This window comes from Pinus tabuliformis, chromosome Q (genome assembly GCF_031772625.1).
Source record: "Pinus tabuliformis cultivar Carrire ecotype Pingquan chromosome Q, CPIR1, whole genome shotgun sequence".
In the NCBI taxonomy this organism is placed as follows: Eukaryota; Viridiplantae; Streptophyta; class Pinopsida; order Pinales; family Pinaceae; genus Pinus; species Pinus tabuliformis.
Genome location: NC_142296.1, coordinates 1,363,694,465 through 1,363,716,728, shown reverse-complemented (window position 1 = coordinate 1,363,716,728; position 22,264 = coordinate 1,363,694,465). Strand labels below are relative to the sequence as shown.

The window sequence follows — 22,264 nt, the reverse complement described above, 5'->3', positions numbered from 1 at the left end:
GCTTCTTGAATTTTACTAAACTGCTCAACGCATTTAGGACATGAATGTAATGGCACATTGTGCTGCGAACAACGTTCAAAGACTCACATCATTATATTGTGCGCCATAGCTCTGATATCACTGAAGCATAAAACCTGATAGCTTGTAGAGTTGAATGTAAGAATACACAAGAGGTATTTGAAATAATAATTTATTATATATATAAAATGTATAAGTGATGTCGAATGTTACAATGAAGCCCTGCTTTTATACCTAAGCAGGTGACCTTTCATGATTAGGCATGTCTTTTAGACATGCCTTTTCACTTAACTTAATATTTGATTATTTAATATTTACATTTATTTGATTTATTTATTTGTTATAAATTATATTCATAACAATGGGTCATGTTATTTTGTAAAAATTGGTGCAAGTCATACGTGATTTTCATGAAACAAGTGCCCCTTAAATGCAGATTTGTCGCTAAAGGTCTTCTAGTAAAATACATATTGTCAGGAGTTTTGTACCTTCCCTACTCATAATGGATTTATTCAGCCAAAAAAATGATTTAAAAACTTTAAAATATAAGTGACTGTTAATTCAGAATTCACTGTGACATATCATTTCTAGCTGCTAAGAGGGTTTTACTTGTTACAAGCTTCTCAAAACACCTCCTAGTGATGTGGAAAAAAGGAAAAAAAAATCTATATACAAGTACAAAAAAATTCTTTCGGAAACCTTAGAACCCTCGTGTATAAATTAAACTTCTACTTGAAAAAGGGCTTCACCATGCATGTACATTTTGCATCCACACGCTGTGATCAACAATAATAGAGTCTAGTAGAAGTTAAGAAGTCGACACCCCTGTCTGGCTATTTCATGCTTTTGTTTTTTGTAAATTAATGATAGCAGTTGCTTTTGCACTCCCACTATAAGTTGCAATTTTGAGTCTGAATGACCTATTATTGTGTTCATTAGTTGGACATTTTAATAAAATTATCTTATCTTATCTAGCACCTTTATGATGGTTTTCATTCTCTTCACAATTGTTTCCTACAAATTTCCAGTGCCTAGTGAATACCATAAGCTGACACATAATTGAATGCCCAAGAAGCAAGATTAATTGACAACTCCAACCATCAGCTTGATATTGTTTTGTTCTCCGAACATATCAGCATTATATTTATTACAAAAGGAAAACCAAAGCAAGGTCACTGACCTCAGAACTCCTAGATATTATAGAAGCTCTCAAATAGAGAAGTGATTTTGCATAATGTAACAATACATTGCAACATGGGAGGCCAATGACCATAGTAGTTTAAAAAATGGTTAGAAAAGAATGACCAGCCAATGGTGAATCAACTGATTCTGATGACAGACTGCTACTTCAATGTATCTGAGAAGCAAATGAGCCTTAACCAGTGGCTTTAATCTCATTTCCTTGAGAGCTAGTTGCTTCAATCTCTTCTTCTTGCAATCTGTATAACCATTTAAAAGCAAGATCATTTCCTGCATGGGCAGCTACCTCAAACTGCCTTCTCGCATAATCGATAGCGCCTTTCCCAGTTGTTTCTGATAGTTTGTCATCCTTTCTATTGCCTACTTTCCCTGTAAATTTACTTTTCACTTCCATAGGAGCAAATTTCGCAGGTGCCCTAACCCCTGCAATTGGAATTGTTCACTTGAAAAATTAGATTTTCATGTGTATCACAAACTCCTAACAAATCGAAAAATAAAACCATGTCTTAGACCAAAGAAGTCAAAACGTGTAGATCAACACAGGGTAAAATGATTTTCTTTGGTTTCATTTCAATTGCTTATGCATTGGTTTGAATGAATCAGAAATCCAAACCTCTTGAATGTTCCCTTAAGATCGAGTCAAATATGCCCAAGTACACTTGCTGAAGCTACATAATCTGTGCCATCTCATATATGCATTTCTTAAGAAAATTAAACGGGAAAGAAAAAAACAAAGAATGAGAAAAAGGAAAGATCCTATAATAACTAAAATTTAAACCAAACATTATGGAATGCAAGCTAATAAAAAAATGTGACAGATATCGCCAGAGGATCCATTCCCAAGTGATCAGAAGGACAGAAAACACCATAGGAAATTCATTAATTCCCTTTGGCCAGAAAAAGAACGGAGAAGTATATAGAAAAATGATCGTTATTTGAGTAGAAACTAGAGAACAAAAGCACGTTTTATATTTACAAAAATAGGTATCTTTCTAAACAAAAGTGAAACAAGCTGAATGGAAACAGCCGAATTAGTTGGTAACTTGGTTAATGAGTGAATACATGGAAAACTTTACCATATTTCATCTATCGTGTATTTAGCTAGTCAAATGAGAGGAAAGCATGCATGATCAGATGCTGGTTTTGTAATGAAAATAGAGATTATTTAATACAGTTGAACATTCGACTTATTAATAATCAAAATTACCTGTTAAATGCCCAACCTAAAAGTATAGAAGCCAATGCCATAGGTTACAACATAGACAACTGCAGAAACTTCCCCTGCCTGTATAACCAAGCAAGAGTGCATCACCAATCAAGTGTTGGAGGGAGTTCTTCTGAGGCTGGGGGGGATGAATTTCTAGGATGAATAATAGATTGCAGAGTTTCTGTGAAGCTTAAGATAATGCTGTTAGCAACTCAGGAGATGAAGAAGAGATGGAGGAGTGTGCAACAATGTCAAGAGGTGTTTTCAATATTCCTAGCAATGCTAGGTACTCCATGAGGAGCATTACTCAAGGGACTGCATCCCATCCTATTGCATGGCAAATATGACTAGTTCTCACATGTATTTCCAAGTTTGCATGCACCTTGCCAAATGGGTTTATCCTGGGTAGTTGGGATGAATGATTATTATCCTCCCTACCCAAGTTCAATTCCCAAAAGTGATATGTTGAGCTCTTAATGAGTATATCATTACAATGGCTTCAAGCCTTGTTCTTGATTGACCTTGTGTCCTGAAGATTCTATGGTTTACCCTGGGTACCATCCTCAAAATGAAGGGAAGTACTTGGTGGTTTTCCCTGAGCATATCACCTGGAAAAAAAGTTTGCATGCACTTTCTCATATATCTACATCTAAAGAATAATGTCAAGTTCCAACAAGTCCTCCCAGTCTTTAAATAGTAGATATTCAACGTGGATCTTTTTAATCATTCTAACAATGCTTAGGCATCCAAGGGTTCTTTGCATCAGTTATTAGGAGTTTCTTGAGATGTAAGATTTGCATGGCTAATTTGGCCACGAATATCCTAGACATATTTGCTGAATATTCCTCTCTTCTTCCACGTCCTATACTATCATTGAAGATGGTCTAAGGCATGTCCTTGTCATCTACATAGCCCATTGTTGACACATTCTACGCCTTTTCCATCCATGCCACCGATACCACTTACTCCACTATCTACAGTTGAATCGACTATCCAATAGCATTGCCTCAACAGTTGCCTTCCGTACTTGAGCCTACCTTGACCAAAAGTCTAAGTATGCAAATCTCTACAAAACCCTTATAAAAACCTTGAGTTTGGATGTCTGATTACTGCACGTAAAAGGTAAAATCATAGAGAGTGGATGCTACGCGTGAATCAGCAATATGCAAGTACAATGTTCTTTCAGAATCTTCAGGTATCATCTAAAGTTATGAGATTTTAATGGCATGAAAGAATACAGAGAGAGAGTAGAAATACATACACAAATCTAACTGCATGTAAACAAATGGATACAATCACATAGAGCAGCAAAAATAAGTATGCGTAATTAAGAAATCTGTAGTGAGTATCATGACGTTTTGGAGTCAAGGAGACTGCCCAGTGCATACCCGTAGTAAAAGACAAACAATGGAAAACCTCTACATCTTCAACTTGATACTACCTAGCAATTGCGAAGTTGTAGCAACTGTAACAACTAACTAAATGTCAAAACTTATAAAGTCAGAAGTTTATTCCATACATTTGACATTAGACAATTAAACATCAATTCCCCTTTTCATTAGAATAAGACCTACAATGGATAATTATTAATATTTTACTCCTAAGTCCTAACATCTATCCCTCTTTTCAAAATGTGTATCCCACACAGCCTCAAAGATAAGGGTACATCTTCAAAACTTGAGGGAAGGAAGAGAGGCAGAAGTTTAGACATAGGTGACATTCACAACTATAATAACTATGGTAGGGATCGGCTTGAAAATGGCCAACAATGGTCTTCCTAGTAGAGCCCAAGGGGCTAGGTGGGAATTTAACCGCAAAATCTAGCAAGCTTAGTGCAAAGCCTCACTAGGCAACCTAGGTCTTATGAGATAGTCACCACTGTCACCTCAGTGGTCTCTCTCTTGCTGTTTAGTGGTGGATGTTGTCCCCACAAGAGAGGCTTCCCTAACAAGGCTCATAGGGTATTCACCTAAAGTAAATGAATCTCTAAGGGACTTGTGAATAATATCACCAAACAAGAATCTTCAATAAATAAGGGCTCAAGGGTGTCAAAGGTCTCATAGTTATGGAGAAAGGTATTGGCAAGGCCTTGAAGGTCGTGATAAAAGATAAAAGCAATCAAGCACACTTTCCACCAACCCCAATGGACAAGAAGAGAGCAGTTATAAACAAGGGTTTATGATTCACGGGTTTACATCATTTAATAGCATATAACCAAAAAATAGCCTTTAAGTGATAGATTCAATAAAATATCAAAGGCTATCAAGAGGTAATCGAGGGAAAAGGAAACTTTTATGGTTTTTTAATGGTTTTATATGCATAAAACAACAACAAAATCCTAGACATCAACCCTATTTGGGGTGAAGAATGAAACTCATGCTATATTTTTCCTTTTTAATTTATTAAATGCAATCTTTATCAATAGAAGTATGACATATAGATGCAAAATTACCATAAAATGCAAATTAAAACCAAACCTTAACCCCAGTTACCAAGAAATTAGGAAAATAAGCAGAATTTGAGATGATCACCATAACTAACAAGTGCCTTCACTCAATTTGGCAATGGACTCAATTAGGGCAAGGTCTATGATAGAGGGCCATGGATGAAGAGGGTGAAAGAATAAAATTCTTCTCTTAGAAACCTTAGCAACTTCTTTATATGAGAGATTTAAGGTCGAAGGATGCAACTACCAAGTTCCTTTGATAAATTCTTGCAAGACATATTTTACATCCCATAAAGAATCAGTACTTCAAAAAAGATACTGCACTTTTTAATATTGTTCAAAAGAAACCCTAATTTCAGAAAAATAGCATGCAAAATGGAAGAAAATGGCAATAAACTTACACAATTCCACCAAGAATCACTTCATCAACCCCAAGAAAATCTCTCCATGCAAAAATCTCTCTCCCAAGGCAATTCACTTTACTAAACATCCATTGCATTCAAGAGAAAAGTACAAGAGAACTAGTGTACACTCCTTTAGAGGGAAGTCACTTCCATTTTATCATCATCACATTACATTCATTCTTCTCTCTCTAAAATGTTATCGTAAAATCTAGCAGATTTAGTACAAAGCCTCACTAGGAAACCTAGGTCTTATCACAACAATGAGATTAGCCACCATTGACACCAACACCAACCTAGGTTGGTGTCAACAGTGGCTAATCTCATTGCTGCCATAAGAACTAGGTTGGTGTCAGTGGTGGTTAATCACGTTGTTGCCATAAGACCTAGGTTGCTTAGTGAGACTTTGCACTAGGCTTGCTAGATTTTCTAATAACAGGGAATAACTGAGGTCCAACAATGAGGAGAAGCTCCTCCAAAAGAAGAGGCACCTCCTCCAAAAGAGGAAAACCCCATAGGCACAACACCTTTAGAAGACTGGACAAATTTCACTACAACAACCAATACGAAAGTTATTAAAGCTGCATATGTGCTCAAGCTTTTCCTAGAGCATAGGATTTCTGCAAAATGTTAGTTGATATGGGCACAACACTAGCAATAAAAGAAAGGTAATTGTACACCAGAACACACAAGAGAGCTAGTATTAAAGTATGAGAGAAGATTGCAAGAACTATACATATATTATAAACTCAATTGTGTTAAAAAATAGAGTACAAAATTGTGGGAGAGTGACTAAGTTTGACCATGTTTCCAATAAAATATGCTAATTTGGATAAGTGATCAATTGACACCAAGTCACTCAAATGAGATGAGGATAAAGGACAACATAGAATCTAAGTTGCACGAAACGCTGAAACGTTTTGGAGTTTCCGAAACGGGTACGTTTAGAAACGTCACCTCCCAAAAATGGAAATGTTAGTCAAAACGCCGACTGAAACGTGATATATATATATATATATATATATATATAAGTTATAAATAAGTGAGTAACACATTATCTTGCAAGTAAAAAGGGAATAAGACCCATAGATGACAATTTAGAAGGAAAACCAAGTCTATATTAACTCTCATATATGATTACATGATGGTTGAGTTTCAGTCAAGCTTCGCAGTTTTGGGTACGGGTACGGCCCGAAACGCGAGGTTCCTAGAAGTTTTGTGCAACATAGCATAGAATAGTATAACTATAATACATGTTACACGTGTTCAGTAGATTGAGTTTCAACAAATTATCCTCAATTTCTATTGTAGCTAATGTACTAACCTTCCAAAGAAGAATGGAATAATCCTTGTGGCTTGGAGTAGTTGGGGCCTTTAGAAAGGACAATATCTCTACTAAAAGAAGAGTTCTTAAATTGATGGCAAAATGTTACATTGAAGATATGAGCGTCATGAATCCTCCCCACTAAACAAAAAAACTCAAGGAGAAGCATTGACGTAGGGGGAACAAGAACTACACAAGTAGCATGGTCCAGAAAATGATGAAATGCATTTTGCTTCATAGTTGTAGTGGATGGATAAAGAAGTTGATTGCATCCTTAAGGAGTTGAGGCAATATGATATGCAGGATAGGGGTTAAAATTGTAGATTGGATAGGTGTCTCTACCTAGGACTTGTGTTCAGGCATGCAAAAGATACCTTAATAATTTACTTATTTCAGCAAAAAAATATAAGTTTAAACTTAAGAAAAGCATGATAATTAATTTAATTAGTTATTATTGGCTTTGTAACTCAAATTTCTAAATTTGTAACTTTGGAAATTAATATTTCTTATTTTGACCGAACCAAAAGAAACTGATAAGATTAACTTTTGGCCCTTGATCTTTCTTTAAAGATCTCAAGGAGGAAATAGGGTTACGATAGAAACTAGAAATTGCTGGAATGAGTGGGTGAAGGACATGATTTGGTAGTGTGAGAGAAGAGGGCCAATTTGGGTGAGAATAAGGAAGGTCAAGCAAATGAGGAGAAGGGACCAAGTTCACAAAGAGAGAGGGGTCGTGTTCAAGCCATCATTTGTTGAAGAGAAGGGTTGTGCCCAAGCTAAGTTCACAGGACAAAGAGGTCGAGTCTTTAGGGTTGAGTTCTCTGTTGGAGGAGAGGTGTCCTGAACCATGTTCGCTGAAGAGAAAGGGGTTGTACACTGCAGAGGGAAAGGCCATTTGCTGGGCCGTATTATGTAGAAGAGAGGGGCTGCTTTCTAGGGTTGTTCTTGGTTTTATATTCTCTGGAACTTTTGTTGTAATATTTTCCAAATTTATTCTCTGAACCCTAATAAAATCCCTCTTTGCTAGTTTTTCCCCACACTAGATTTTTCCAGGGTAAAAGTTGTGTAAAAGTTTATGTGCTTGGATTTCTTGTTTTTGTTGTGCATAATTTGTTAGAAGCTCAATTATGTTAATTGTGCATAGATTTCAAATCTTTTTTTCTTTTTCTTTTTTTAGTCAAATTAAATTTCTGGGTATAAAAATATATTGGCACATTAATTGTTTGGATGGGCTTAGATAAACTAACATGGTATCAGAGCCAAGCCTCTGAAAGAAATTCAAGTGTTGCATAGGTTCAAGCTCAAAGGGGTTCGTGGTCTTTCTAGGGTTTTCAACAAACAATTATTCAAGGGTTTGATTTACCATGGCAACCAGTGTTAGGTATGAAGACAGGTTAGGAGCCTCAAACTATCTTCAATGGAAAGTTCGGATCACAATTGTTCTCAAGGAGAACAAGTTGTGGAGCTTTGCTAACTCCACAATGGTTGTGCCAGTGTCAAATCCTGTTGCCCTAGATCTCCATGAGGTGAAAGAAGTAAGGGCATAGAGGATCATCTTGGATGGGGTGAAAGATCACCTGATTCCCCATCTATCTGAGAAAAAGACTGCCAAAGAGATGTGGGATGCACTCACCAAATTGTACCAGACTGACAACAATAATCAAAAGATGATGCTAAGGGACAACCTCTATGACACTCGAACGTCCAAGGGAGAGAACATGGCTTCCTACCTTACCAGGCTCATACAACTGCGAGATAAGATGGCAGTTGTATGGGAGACAGTCCCTAATTCTAAATTGGTGCATATAGCCTTAAATAGATTTACAAAGTAGTGGGATGTACTTGTAAAATGCATCGTGGGATGAGAGCATCTTCCCACCTAGGAAAGGTTGTGGGATGATTTCACAAGGGTCTCAAAGTGGAAACCAAAATAAGAAGGGTGAGGAGGAAGACAACCTGTCGCTAACCTCTATGGGCAAAGGAAAGGCCAAGAAAGGCTCCATTGAAGGAGCTACCTCGAAGGGAAATAAAAAGAAGTTCGATGCCAACAAAGTGAAATAATTTGCTTGCCACCAGCTAAGGCATTTTTCTAACCAATGCCTTAACAACGAAAATGGAAAACAAAAGAAGCAGGTAATTGCTATAACTGAGATGGATGAGTTTGCAACTAGATTTGAGGATGAGTTCTCACTCATCGTGTGTCTCTCTAGTTCAATGGCCATCAACATGTGGTACATTAATAGTGGCGCTTCATGTCACATGACTAGAGTGCGAGACTAATTTACCAATTTGAAGTAGCATAGTTTGGACTTCCACATTGAGCTTGGTGACAATGTCAAGTATAGGCCAACAGGGAATGGAATTGTTAAGTTTCAGAGGGAGTTTGGGAAGCCTTTACTGATGGAGGATGTGTTGTATGTCCTAGGCTTAACGAAGAATCTGATTTTTATTTCAACCTTGGAGGACAAGGGTTATGTGGTGATTTTATGAGATGGAAAGGTGTATATTTGTCTCAAGGGTTCTTCAAGTGAGAAGGAACAAGTTATACATACAGACTTTAGTTCGAGCCAACAAAAGCGTTGGTGAGTAGCAGCAACAACAATGGTGACTTGGGGGAGTTGCAGCATAGGAGAATTGCACTCTTGAACCATGAAGCACTCAAAGTGCTCAGGAAGGTTGTGACCGGGCTCCCTAGTTTCACTACAAATGAGCATGACGTGTGCAAGGGGTGTGCCATTGGAAAGTACACCAAGACTGTGTTTCCCAACAGTGACAACAGGTCCAAAGGGATCTTGGACTTGATCCATTCAAATGTATGTGGGCCCATGTCAACCGGGTTTATTGGAGGGTTTGGCTACTACATGACCTTCACAGATGACCATTCCAGGAAAATATGGATCTATTTTATGAAGACCGAGGACAAGGTGTTCAGTCAGTTCCAAGAGCTTAAAGCTCTTGTGGAGAACTAGACTATTAAGTTATGGTATGTTCTATGCTTATAGCAGTTTACTTATCTTTCTTATTATTATCCACAGATTAGCAATCACATGTACATAAAGTAAAGTGCAGATAGAACATTAAACAATCAACAGAAAACAAGCCAAGACAAGAGACACAAGATGTGGCGGCTAGCCAGGGACAAACCCCAATATGGGGAAACCCTTTGATCAAATCTTCTTTTATCTTCAATAATTCAGTAGAGAGAAATAGTACAAGGATCTGATTTATATCAGCAGCAGCAAACCCCAGATCAGCCCTAAACTAAGGCAACAAACCCTAGATTGAACTTGTCAAGTCTCCACCAGTGAGTCGCTCACTGTGCACTAATCCGAGACTTCGCCGCGCACCAGTGCAAGATTTCGCCGCGCACCAGAGAGAGAGAGATGTGATGATCAATGTGTCTCAAAATGAGGAAAAGACCTGCTATATTTATACACAACTGTTGATGATTGAATAGATGCGACTGTTGGGCTTCTGAACCTACATGAGTTGCTGGTCGGCTTGATAATTATTCCATAATCAAAATAAATTCATATCTCCATAAATACTTATCGGAATCGGATGATCTTTAGATCAATCCTACACCTCTCGACGAGAGGAATCTAATAAAAATATTATCAGCCATGAATAAGATGACCCACATGGAGTTTGGCCCTAGTTGCCAATTTTAACACTCCCTCTCAACTCAGGAGAACTCCATCCGCAATCTGTTTGTCAGTCGCTATTATTCATCCATCAAATGCACTGTCATGTACAGCTTGACCCCTGCTCTGCGCTGCTCTATCCTGCCTGCTCTGCTCTGTTCCGTTCTGCCTTGTTTTGATCTGCTCTGCTCTGCTCTGTTCTACTCTGCTTTGTTCGAATTATGAAGAAGAAGAAATGATCAAGGATGTATCATACTGACTCAAAGTCAGTTTCAAAGTGTGTACCACTGGTCCCAGACCAGTCTGCAATCGACCCGAAGTCAGTGTCATAGTGGATACAACTCCTACCACTGGTCCCAGACCAGTGTCATCCTCCACTGACTCAAAGTCAGTCTCAGAGTGTGTACCACTGGTCCCAGACCAGTGTCATCCTCCACTGACTCAAAGTCAGTCTCAGAGTGTGTACCACTGGTCCCAGACCAGTCTCAACCGAGCCAAAGTCAACGTCATAGTAGGTACCACTCCTACTACTGGTCCCAGACCAGTCCTCCACTGACCCGAAGTCAGTCTCAGAGTGTGTACCACTTGTCCCAGACCAGTCTCAACCGACCCAAAGTCAGCGTCATAGTAGGTACCACTCCTACCACTGGTCGCAGACCAGTATCATTGATCCCAGATCAATGAAGGTCATCCTAGCATAGGGAGTACAGTAGATACAACGATGCGTCCATCGATACTACTATGGTCCCTATCCTCATTTCCCTGCTCATTGATCAGATGAGAGGTACTTCCCATGAGTCCCAAACTGCATGGGTAGGATGCCTCGATAGGAGAACTAATCAATCCTGTCCACAGGAGAGTGAATCATCCTGTCCCACAAGAGAGCGAATCATCTTGTCCCACAAGAGAGTGAATCATCTTGTCCACAGGAGAGTGAATCATCCTGTCCACAGGAGAGTGAATCATCCTGTCCACAATCGCCATGGAGAACACATCATCCAGGCCTCACAGGAGAACTAATCATCCTGCTACACAATCGTCATGGAGAACACATCATCTAGACCTCACAGGAGAACTAATCATCCTGCTACATAGTCGTCATGGAGAACACATCATCCAAACCTCACAGGAGAACTAATCATCCTGCTACATAGTCGTCATGGAGAACACATCATCCAGACCTCACAGGAGAACTAATCATCCTGCTACATAGTCGCCATGAGGTATCATAGGGAAAGTTTTGATTCTTTTACCCTATACACGTACACCACTAGGGGATGGTGAGTCACTCTGTGGTCATATGTCGCTCCAAGAAGTACCCCGCGTCCTCCCCCCCTAGAGCTCCCAGAGCTCAATACATCATACAGGACCCTCATCAGAGGGTCTTTGAACGACACCAAGTCGTTCTCAGAAAGTCAGAAATTTGACTTTTCCTAGGGGTTTTGTCAAGATGTCGAGGACCTGTTCATCTGTACCGATATGTTGGGGCCTTATTGCTCCTTGCTGCACCATATCTCGAATATAGTGGTACTTGATATCGATATGCTTGAAGCGATCATGAAATACGGGATTCTCTGACAAACGAATCCCACTCTGGTTGTCACATAGGATCACGGTGGTATCCAATGTAAATCCAAACAACTCACTGAAGAGCTTTCGCAACCAGACTGCCTCACAGGAGGCCATGCTAGCAGCAATATACTCTACCTCGGTGGTGCTCAAAGCCACCAACTTCTGCTTCCTGCTCATCCAAGATATCGAAGCAGATCCCAAGGAGAAACAACACCCAAAAGTGCTCTTACGATCCACCACACTGCCTGCCCAATCAGCATCTGTGTATCCAAGTAGTCTCACATCTCCGACAGTGTATCTTAGCCCATATGTAATTGTGCCACGAAGATATATTAACAGATTCTTGGCACCAATCCAATGTATGTGATGAGGTTCAACCATATGTTGATTTAATGTGTTGACTGCAAAGCATATATATGGACGGGAGTTCACTAAGAACATTAATGCTCCGACGAGTTGCCGATACTCGGTAGCATTTCGTAAAACAGGTCCAACAACACTACCGCTTAACTTCTTGAAGTCAAGCTCCATCGGGGTAGTTACAGGCTTGCAGTCTACCATACCGAATCTTTCCAATATCTTCACCACATATTTTCCTTGAGATAGGAAAATTTCCCTTGGCTTCTGCCAGACTTCAAGTCCTAGGAAATAGTGCATCAATCCTAGGTCCTTCATTTCAAATTCAAAAGCCAACTCCCTCTTCCATTTGTGAATGAGAGGGTCTGCACCTGTTAGGAAGAGGTCATCCATATTTAGCACCAGTATGAGAGGTTTGTCATCTTCAATCTTAAAGTAGAGGTTAGGGTCGGCTTCACTCCTAGTGAATCCCAGCTTCATCAAGTAGCTATCGATCCTCTCATACCATGCTCGGGGTGCTTGCTTCAGCCCATAGAGGGCCTTTCTTCAACCTGCACACATGAGATTTTTGATCATAAATCTCAAGTCCTTCAGGTTGCTCCACGTAGACCTCTTCTTTGATCGAACCATGCAAGAACGCGGTCTTAACATCCATCTGATGTAGTTTTCTTTCGGTTCCCTGGTGTTAGCTTCTTGAGAGCTCCTCACTGTAGGAAGATTGTTCATCTTGCTGAGAGCCAACTCCCTCTTCCATTTGTGAATGAGAGGGTCTGCACTTGTTAGGAAGAGGTCATCCATATATAGCACCAGTATGAGAGGTTTGTCATCTTCAACCTTAAAGTAGAGGTTAGGGTCGGCTTCACTCCTAGTGAATCCCAGCTTCATCAAGTAGCTATCGATCCTCTCATACCATGCTCGGGGTGCTTGCTTCAGCCCATAGAGGGCCTTCTTCAACCTGCACACATGAGATTTTTGATCATAAATCTCAAGTCCTTCAGGTTGCTCCACGTAGACCTCTTCTTTGATCGAACCATGCAAGAACGCGGTCTTAACATCCATCTGATGTAGTTTCCATCTTAGTGAAGCCGCAAGGGCTATGATCGAGCGGATGGTGGTATATCTGGCAACAGGTGCAAATATCTCATCATACTCTTTTTCTTTCGGTTCCCTGGTGTCAGCTTCTTGAGAGCTCCTCACTGTAGGAAGATTGTTCATCTTGCTGAGAGCCATATCTTCGTCAAAGGTGACATCATGACTAATCATGACTTCCCTTTGATCGGCTACATAAATTTTATAGCCCTTTGTATTTTCACCATAGCCCACGAAGATTCCTTTCTTTCCAGATGCACCCAATTTATTCCTTTTTTCTTTCGGCACATGAAAATATATAGGGCTTCCAAAAATTCTAAAATGAGATATGTCAAGTTTCTTACTGGTGAATATTTCTTCAGGAGTCTTGGAACCCAATGCTTGATGAGGGCATCGGTTATATACAGCGATGCTTGCAGCTTCAGCCCAAAGAAACTTCGGAAGTCTTTGATCATGGAGCTTGGCACGGACAGCTTCCACAATCGTACGATTCTTCCTTTCCGCTATACCATTTTGTTCAGGAGTATATGGTGTAGTAGTCTCCCTCTTAATGCCAGCCTCTTTAAAAAAGTCATGAAACTCATTAGATTCATATTCAGTTCCATTATCAGTCCTTAAGATCTTGATCTTCTTTTTAGTTTGATTCTCGATCAAGGCTTGAGATGTGTCACAAGACATGACACCTAGCAGACTTCCTCCAACCTGATATAATGAATCAACTCGAAACCCAAGAGTGAAGGAATTTTTAATATTGTTTTTCCATGCACGTACCTTGTCATTGATGAAAGCCACCTCGTAGCCTTTGTCTTCTATTGCCGAGATGGACACCAGGTTCTTTTTGAGGTCAGGTACATATAATACATCCTATAAGTGGATCGTATTACCTTGATTCAATTTATGAGAGACATTACCTACACCTTTCACGAGATATTTCATATTAGCTCCAAGCACAATTTCCAGGTTAAATTCTTTCTCTATCAGATTATGGAGAACTTCTTTGTAACCAGTGAAGTGCCTTGAGGCACCACTATCCATGAGCCAAATTCTCATTAAGTCCGAAGGAGCAGAGGTAGATAGAGCAACTGGTAGATAATATTCATCCTGCTTATTGTCAACAATGTTAGATTTATACTTGGAATTCCTAGCCTTCTTGAATGATTATCCTCTTCCTTGACTTCCAGCACTCCCTTTTACCTTTGCTATTAGATTTGTCATTTCTTTGATAGCCATGAGAGGGATTTTGATCATCGTCCCGGTGTGAGTCCCTTCTATCAGGGCACTCCCTTGCATAGTGACCTGCTTTATCGCAAATGTAACATCGTCCTTTTCTTCCACCCTTAGGTCCAACCTTTCTTTTTGATTTAGTCCCAGAATTATTTCTTTTATTAGCATGAGAAGAAAAGGCAGCAGGAGGACATTTAGGCATGGGCATTTCTTTCTCTTCTACCCTTGTTTCTTCTTGAATGCATCTAGCCATTAATTCCTCGAAACCAAAAATTACATTATTGTTCAGAAGAGTAGTCCTAAACACGTACCATTCGGATGGTAATCCTCCAAGAGTTGTGAGTGCCATTTCCCTATCAGTAATATTCTCCCCAATAGATAGGAGATCGTTCCTGATCTTGGTGATTCTTAAGAAGTATGCTTGCATACTCGCATCGTTGCCCTTCTTAATTTCTAACAAACAAAACTTGATTTGCATCATTAACTTTAAATAAACTCACCAATCTATCGTAGATTTCCTTGGAGGTGTTCAGGTCAGAGATGTAGGCCACCAAGGGCTTGTCGTTAGAGTCCCAGATGATCTTCTTTGTTTTGACTTCACCGGTTTTCCATCTATTCCTGGCAGCAATGGGTGCATTTGATGGAGGCTCAACAATATTGCTTCTCACATGGTCCAACACTCTTTGATCTTCTAAGGTTATATTGAGAGACATCTTCCATCCGTGATAGTTAGCTTTCTCACAGAGCTTGTCTTCGACAGGGAAGAGTGTTGAGGACCCCATAGTTCTTTTAGGATAGCCTTGCCAATCTTCTCTTCGGTGATTGTTCTTGCTCTTGCTCGGGCTTTGTCTTCACCTCAGCTCTGATACCATGTTAAGTTATGGTATGTTCTATGATTATAGCAGTTTACTTATCTTTCTTATTATTATCCACAGATTAGCAATCACATGTACATAAAGTAAAGTGCAGATAGAACATTAAACGATCAACAGAAAACAAGCCAAGACAAGAGACACAAGATGTGGTGGCTAGCCATGGACAAACCCCAATATGGGAAAACCCTTTGATCAAATCTTCTTTTATCTTCAATAATTCAGTAGAGAGAAATAGTACAAGGATCTGATTTATATCAGTAGTAGCAAACCCTAGATCAGCCCTAAACTAGGGCAACAAACCCTAGATCGAACTTGTCAAGTCTCCAACGGTGAGTCGCTCACCGTGCACCAGTCCGAGACTTCGCCGTGCACCAATCCAAGATTCGTTGTGCACCAGTGCAAGATTTCGCCACGCACTAGTGCAAGATTTCGCCGCACACTAATGCAAGATTTCGTCGCGCACCAGAGAGAGAGAGATGTGATGATCAGTGTGTCTCAAAATGAGGAAAAGACCTCCTATATTTATACAAAACTGTTGATGATTGAGTAGATGTGATTGTTGGGCTTTTGAGCCTACATGAGTTGCTGGTCAGCTTGATAATTATGCCATAATCAAAATAAATCATATCTCCATAAATACTTATCGGAATCAGATGATCTTTAGATCAATTCTACACCTCTCGATGAGAGGAATCTAATAAAAGTATTATCAGCCATGAATAAGATGACCCACATGGAGATGGGCCCATGTCAATCGGGTCTATTAGAGGGTTCGGCTACTACATGACCTTCATAGATGACCATTCCAAGAAAATATGGATCTATTTTATGAAGACCGAGGACAAGGTCTTTAGTCAGTTCCAAGAGCTTAAAGCTCTTGTGGAGAACTAGACAAGGAGAAAGATCAAGGTGCTTAGATCTAACAATGGACCAAGTACAACTCGACTCCCTTCAAGGAGTTTTGCGCAGATTTTGGAATTAAGAGGGAGTTGATAGTTCCATATAATCGACAACAAAATGGAGTAACAGAGAGGAAGAGTGGAGCCATTGTTGGGGCAACAGAAGAAATGTTACATGACCAAGATCTGTCTATGTTCTTATGGGAAAAATCATGTAACACGACAATTTATTAGCAAAACAGGAGTCCACCCAAGGTGTTGGGGAGAATGACCAGTGAAGAGGGATTCATGGGGAAGAAACCAAAGGTTGGGCATCTTCACATTTTTGGGTGCTTGGTTTATTGCCCCATTCCATTAGAGAAGAGGATAAAGTTTGAGTCTACTATGTAGAAGGGTATCCTCATTGGATACAGTGAAACCTCAAGGCTTACGAAGTCTACCTTCCTACACTCACGAAGATAGTGGTGCGGAAGGATGTGAAATTTGAGGAGGACAAGGCTTTCAGAAAGTCTTGTGGCTCAGTGCTAGCTGTAGTAGAGGTTCAAGAGCAAGAAGCACCAAAGGAAGAAGGGAGACAACCATTTCATATTGCAAGACCCCATAATTGTGCACAGGACTAGTAGCATAAGCATGAGAGCGAGATGCTCCATTTACCTAGGTCGAGACTTTTAGGAAGAAGAGGTTGAAATGGGCAAAGCATACCTTAAGGGAAGCTTAGGAGTAGGTGGATGCTCTTAGGACTTCAGACAGGGAGAGCAAACCACCACATTCCAATTACATGGCTCTTATGAGCAAGTTGGTTGAGGCTGGGCCTTCCAGTTTTCAAGAGGCCTTTGAGCAACAGGCGTGGAGAGTTACCATGGTGGAAGAGTACTCTTCCATCATGGAGAATGTGTTGGAAAATGTAAATAGGTTCGGTCTTTATTAATGTATTTGAGTCATCATGTAATGTACTTGTCAAAAGAATAAAGAGAATAATTATTATTATTATTATTATTATTATGACTTATTAAAGCATGGGTTTCATGCTTGGGTCATCATGTTTCAGGTCAACGTCCATATTGAGGACTTCTAGGATTTATTCTGAGTTAATAGTGTCATTGTACTTTTAAAGAGACCCTTCTTGGGCTTTTGAATCATGTAAAAAGGTTTATTATTGAGTAAAATATGATTTATGTAACCTCCACACCAAGTTGGCCTAATGGAGATCAAGTCGGCCTAAAGGACACCTATTCGACCTCACTTGGAGCCTATAAAAGGAAGGAGATCGAATTCATTTGGAGAATCATATCTCAAGCTAGTTTGATATCTCTCTAGAAACTAGAAAAAGTGTGAAGTGGCTCAAGGAAGCCAAAAGGAGTGCGATTTGGGTCAAGGTCAAAGAGAAGGAAGAAATCGAAGTTTTGGTGCTACTCTCTCTCTCTCTTTCGTGCCCTAGTTTGGGAGATCGAAGTCTTCCAAGTGTTGTTGCTGCCAATTGTTGCCTGATGCTGTAAGTTGCTGCATAGTCGAAGTTGTTGGGGTGGAAGTGCTGCTGCAAAGGGGTTGAAGATCTGGAAGGGATGACTTGGTGTGGAGGGAAGGTTTGGTCTATGTCTAGGTTGAAGAGTCTCAAAGAAAACTATTGAAGGAAGAGAATTTTTTACTGGGTTTTCCCCTCGAGGGGGGTTTTTCCTTGGCATAGTGCCTACATCTTGTGTCTTGTGTTTTTGTGATCTTCATACACACATAATATGGTAATTGCTTGATGAAAGATAAGATAATAAAGAAGTAAAAGAAGCCAACATAACTCACAAGTAATTATCAAGAAAGAGGAATCAAACCCTAATCTACTTGCATTGATTTCTCAACATGGTATCAGAGCTAAGGTCAGAAAAGGTTGAAGATCACTTTGTTGGCTCAAAAGGAATGGACATGGATTCTCCCTCTTTGATAAACTATATGAGAATGGGTATCAACATTGTTCGAAGCTGGATCAATAAGGTCATCCACTACTTATCCAACAGGGTCAAAAGTTAAGGATTCTTGATTGCTCTTACAGGTTCTCTTAGTGATGACAATCCCTGGATCATTGATAATGGAGCATCAAGGCACATGACAGGAGAAAGTAAATAACCTCACACTCTATCAAAGGAATCATCTTCTCATACAATGGAATTGGGAGATAACAAAAGTTATTAAGAAGCCTGGGATCAACATCATTAAAAGCTGGAGAATGGAGCTAAGGTGAAGAAGGAGGAAAAAGACAGTTTAAGGATCTATTGAAATTAATCTAAGGAACCTCAAAAAGTTGATTAAAGAATCACATAAGGAGACCTTATAAGGAAAGAAGCTTACTATCTTCAAGGACAATGTCTAACACAATAAAGGAAGAGAACAAATTAGAAGAATCATTCAATGCTTGAAAGAAGAGGATAGATCTCATCCTCGAAAAGAATAAAGTCTTGGATCTAGTAAAAGGAAAAGTGAAGAAGTCTACAAAGAAATCAAGAAGCCTAAAGGGCCAAGAAAGAAGGGACAGGGATCAAGCAAACTTTGCCAAAGAAGTTTCACCAAAGAAGAACATGATGGAAGGACTCGAAGTCAAAGACCTATTTGCTAGGAACTCTTAGGGACTCTATCCCTTGCATCCCTCAAGCTTGGAAGGAGCCCTTACCAACTTCCAAAGATAAGTATCTTACTCCTTGTATTGTCTTTTATATTTGGTTTCCCTTACTTATCTAAGTTTGTTTATATTAAATACTAATCACATTTCTAGTCATATTTTTGTTTAGAAAAGACTTGTTGAATACTCAAGGAACATGGAAGAAGGCTTCACAAAACAAAGCATTGGAATTACAAGGTTTGTTACGAAACAAGAAGTATGTTTTGAATTACAAGTTTTTGATATTTATTCTTGATAAACTATTACTAACATCTTTTTTGTCTAGCTTTCTTGAATCTTAAAGATTCTTGATTGGGTGATTCATCATTAGATAAATCTACCCTCCTTATATCTCTGATTATTCTTGTGGAACCCTAGAAAGGTTCATTGTGAAAACCCTAACTTAAGGGTATGTTGATGATTATGTGTGAAACCCTAATATGCTTAGGGTTATTGTTGAAAGAAAATGTTTGATGTTTTGAAGAAGTCTAAAATAATTGGTTGATGCTTTGATGATGTCTTGTTTGGGGTTTTGGTATGATTATGGAAACCCTAACTTGTTAGGGTTGAATGATAATGTCTAAAATCCCAAACCTTTGAAGTATTGGTAATTTAGGGTTTGCTATGTTCTTATATTGAAACCCTAGCTCATTAGGGTTTGGTGGAATGTGTAAGCAAGACCCTTATAATGTCTTAGAAATGATTTCCTTGGGATGTGTGTGTTTGTCTGATCAAACCCTAGTCTAATCAAGTTTGTTATATGTCTAACTCTTATTGATATTTGTGAAGTTGGGTTTGACTAACACATGATATGAAATTCCTATGCATGATGATGAAGTCCTAGATGTATGAATTGACTTGTTTGTCGGTGGTCATGAATCCTAGGGTTTGAAACTAAGCCCTAGTCGAAGTTTGTTTCTCTAGGATGATAGTATTTGTGCATTCTAGGGTTTTGGAGTTAAACCTTAGTAGAAGTAAAATCTTTGGTATATGATGGCAATGTGATAGTTTAAGATTTGTGTAAGATTGTTGCAATTTGAGTCTTAGTTATGATTGATGTTTAATTGTTTGAGAAAATCTAGGGTTTGCAACAAAACCTAGTGGAAGCTAGTCATGTTATTGATTGAGCTGTGATTGGTTTTGATTGTCAAATCTCATGTATGAAATCTAAGGTTTGTATGAAACCCTAGTGGGAAGTCTAACATATGAATTTTGAAAGTTGTTAGATACTTTGTAGATCTATCTTTATTTGAATTGTTTCTAGGGTTTGCTATATGTTGTAGTAGGGTATGTCATACCTTTGGAAAAAAACATTGAAACTTAGATGTAATGGAAGTTGTCTAGGGTTTATGACAAAGTCTTTGGCAAGATGTTGAAGAGTATGTGTCTCTTGTTTGTAATTAAGTTTGGGTATCTGATATATATAAAGTTGAAATGCTTTTGTGATTCTGATATGGCTAACTTCATGCTTCTATAAGATTTGGTTGTACTTGCTATCTAAGTTGTGCAGGTACACAATCTTCAAGATGGTGAAGATGTTTGTAAAGTAAAGTTGATGTGATAAGCATGATGTGAATGGTTGGTAATGATAACTTTGATGAGATGGATGGAAGCCACAAAAGATTCTTTGATGTCGTAAAGAAGAAGTAGAACTCCCTAAGTTAAGAGGGAGCTTGAATGAAAGAAATCTCCCTAGATTGAGAAGGAGCACAGATGAAAGAAATCTCCTTAGGATAAGAGGATGGTTGAGAATATTCCTTGCACAGGAATGATTAGATCCTCTCTGATTAAGAGGGAGTGACAGATATGGTTCTCTACTTCATGTGTCATGCACTAGACCAGGACTAACAACCGTAAGTTTTAGTGAAGGCCATGAGTGAGAGAAGAAAATTGGAGAATGTATTTTGAAAGGCTGCTAAGATAAGAAAAGTCAAATCGATTTATGAAATATGTTGTTGCATGAGAAGTAGGAAAGGAAGCTGCATGGTTGAGGAATCTTCTGTCAAGATTCATTGGGAAAGCTCTAAGTCCTACTATGGAAAGTTGAGAAGCAACATCAAGTTGTCTAGAAGACCCCAAAGGTTTGTATTTGATTATGTACATTTGAAAGTGTATTACTGATTGGGGTTGTGTTTGTATAGGTAAATCTCTCGAAGTTTTGATAACATGTTGGTTATCAATTAGTTTAATCGGGAGAGATTCGTTGAAGCTTTGTGAGTAAAGAATTTCCTAGGAGGACATCTGATCGGCACCTTGTGTTGATGTCTAGGTCCTGAAGTTGGGAGGGTGGTGTTGGTCATAGAGCTCTGACCCCAGATACGCACCTGGATCCATGGATTGATGGTTAGTAAGTAAACCTGATGGTACCTAGAGAGGCTGAAAGCTTGAGTAGATAGATTGCCCTGGTCAGGAATCTAGTCCATGGCATTGCGGTGCCTAAAAAATCATCATGGTTCATATAGTTGAGATCTTCTTTGTACTTGTATATGATGAATACCTCCCTAGTTAAGAGGGAGTGTAGGAAAATGTAACTAGGTTCAGTCTTCATTAATGTATTTGAGTCATCATGTAATGTACTTGTCAAAATAATAAAGAAAATAATTTTATTATTATTAAGCCTTATTAAAGCATGTGTTTCATGCTTGGGTCATCATTTTTTAGGTCAAAGTCCCCATTGGGGACTTCTAGGATTTATTTTGAGTTAATCGAGTCATTGTAATTTTAAAGAAACCCTTCTTGGGCTTTTGAATCATGTAAAAAGGTTTATTATTGAGTAAAATATGATTTATGTGACCTCCACACCAAGTAGGCCTAATGGAGATCAAGTCGGCCTAAAGGACACCTATTCGACCTCACCTGGAACCTATAAAAGGAAGGAGATCGAATTCATTTGGAGAATCATATCTCAAGCTAGTTTGATATCTCTTTAGAAGCCAAAAAAAGTTCCAAGTGGATCAAGGAAGCCAAAAGGAGTGCGAGTTGGGTCAAGGTCAAAGAGACGGAAGAAACTGAAGTTTTGGTGCTACTCTCTCTCTCTTTCGTGCCCTAGTTTAGGAGATCGAAGTCTTCCAAGTGTTGTTGCTACCAGTTGCTGCCTTATGCCGTAAGTTGTTGCATAGTCAAAGTTGTTGGGTTGGAAGTGTTGGCAAAGGTGTCGAAGATCTAGAAGGGCTGACTTGGTGTGGAGGGAAGATTTGGTCTATGTCTATGTTGAAGAGTCTCAAAGAAAACTATTGAAGGAAGAGAATTTTTTATTGGGTTTTTCCCTCAAGGGGGGTTTTTCCCTGGCATAGTGCCTACATCTTGTGTCTTGTGTTTTTGTGATCTTCATACACACATAATATGGTAATTCCTTTATGAAAGA

The 22,264-nt window shown here is 39.1% G+C and overlaps 1 protein-coding gene across 4 annotated transcripts in view; it reads right to left on the bottom strand.

Moving 5' to 3' along the window:
• Positions 1–1,077: 1,077 nt before the first annotated feature.
• The window catches only part of LOC149224988 (binding protein), a 260,671-nt gene continuing 239,484 nt past the window's right edge, over positions 1,078–22,264 (bottom strand). For 2 of the 4 annotated variants that reach the window (XM_089386386.1, XM_089386385.1), the window contains exon 9: positions 1,078–1,641. In XM_089386386.1, coding sequence (XP_089242512.1) covers positions 1,394–1,641 — 248 coding nt within the window. In that variant the 3' untranslated portion in view covers positions 1,078–1,393. Of the gene's footprint in view, positions 1,642–1,831; positions 1,896–22,264 lie in introns of all 4 variants that reach the window. The other 2 variants (XM_089386388.1, XR_016249558.1) reach the window with 2 other exon arrangements.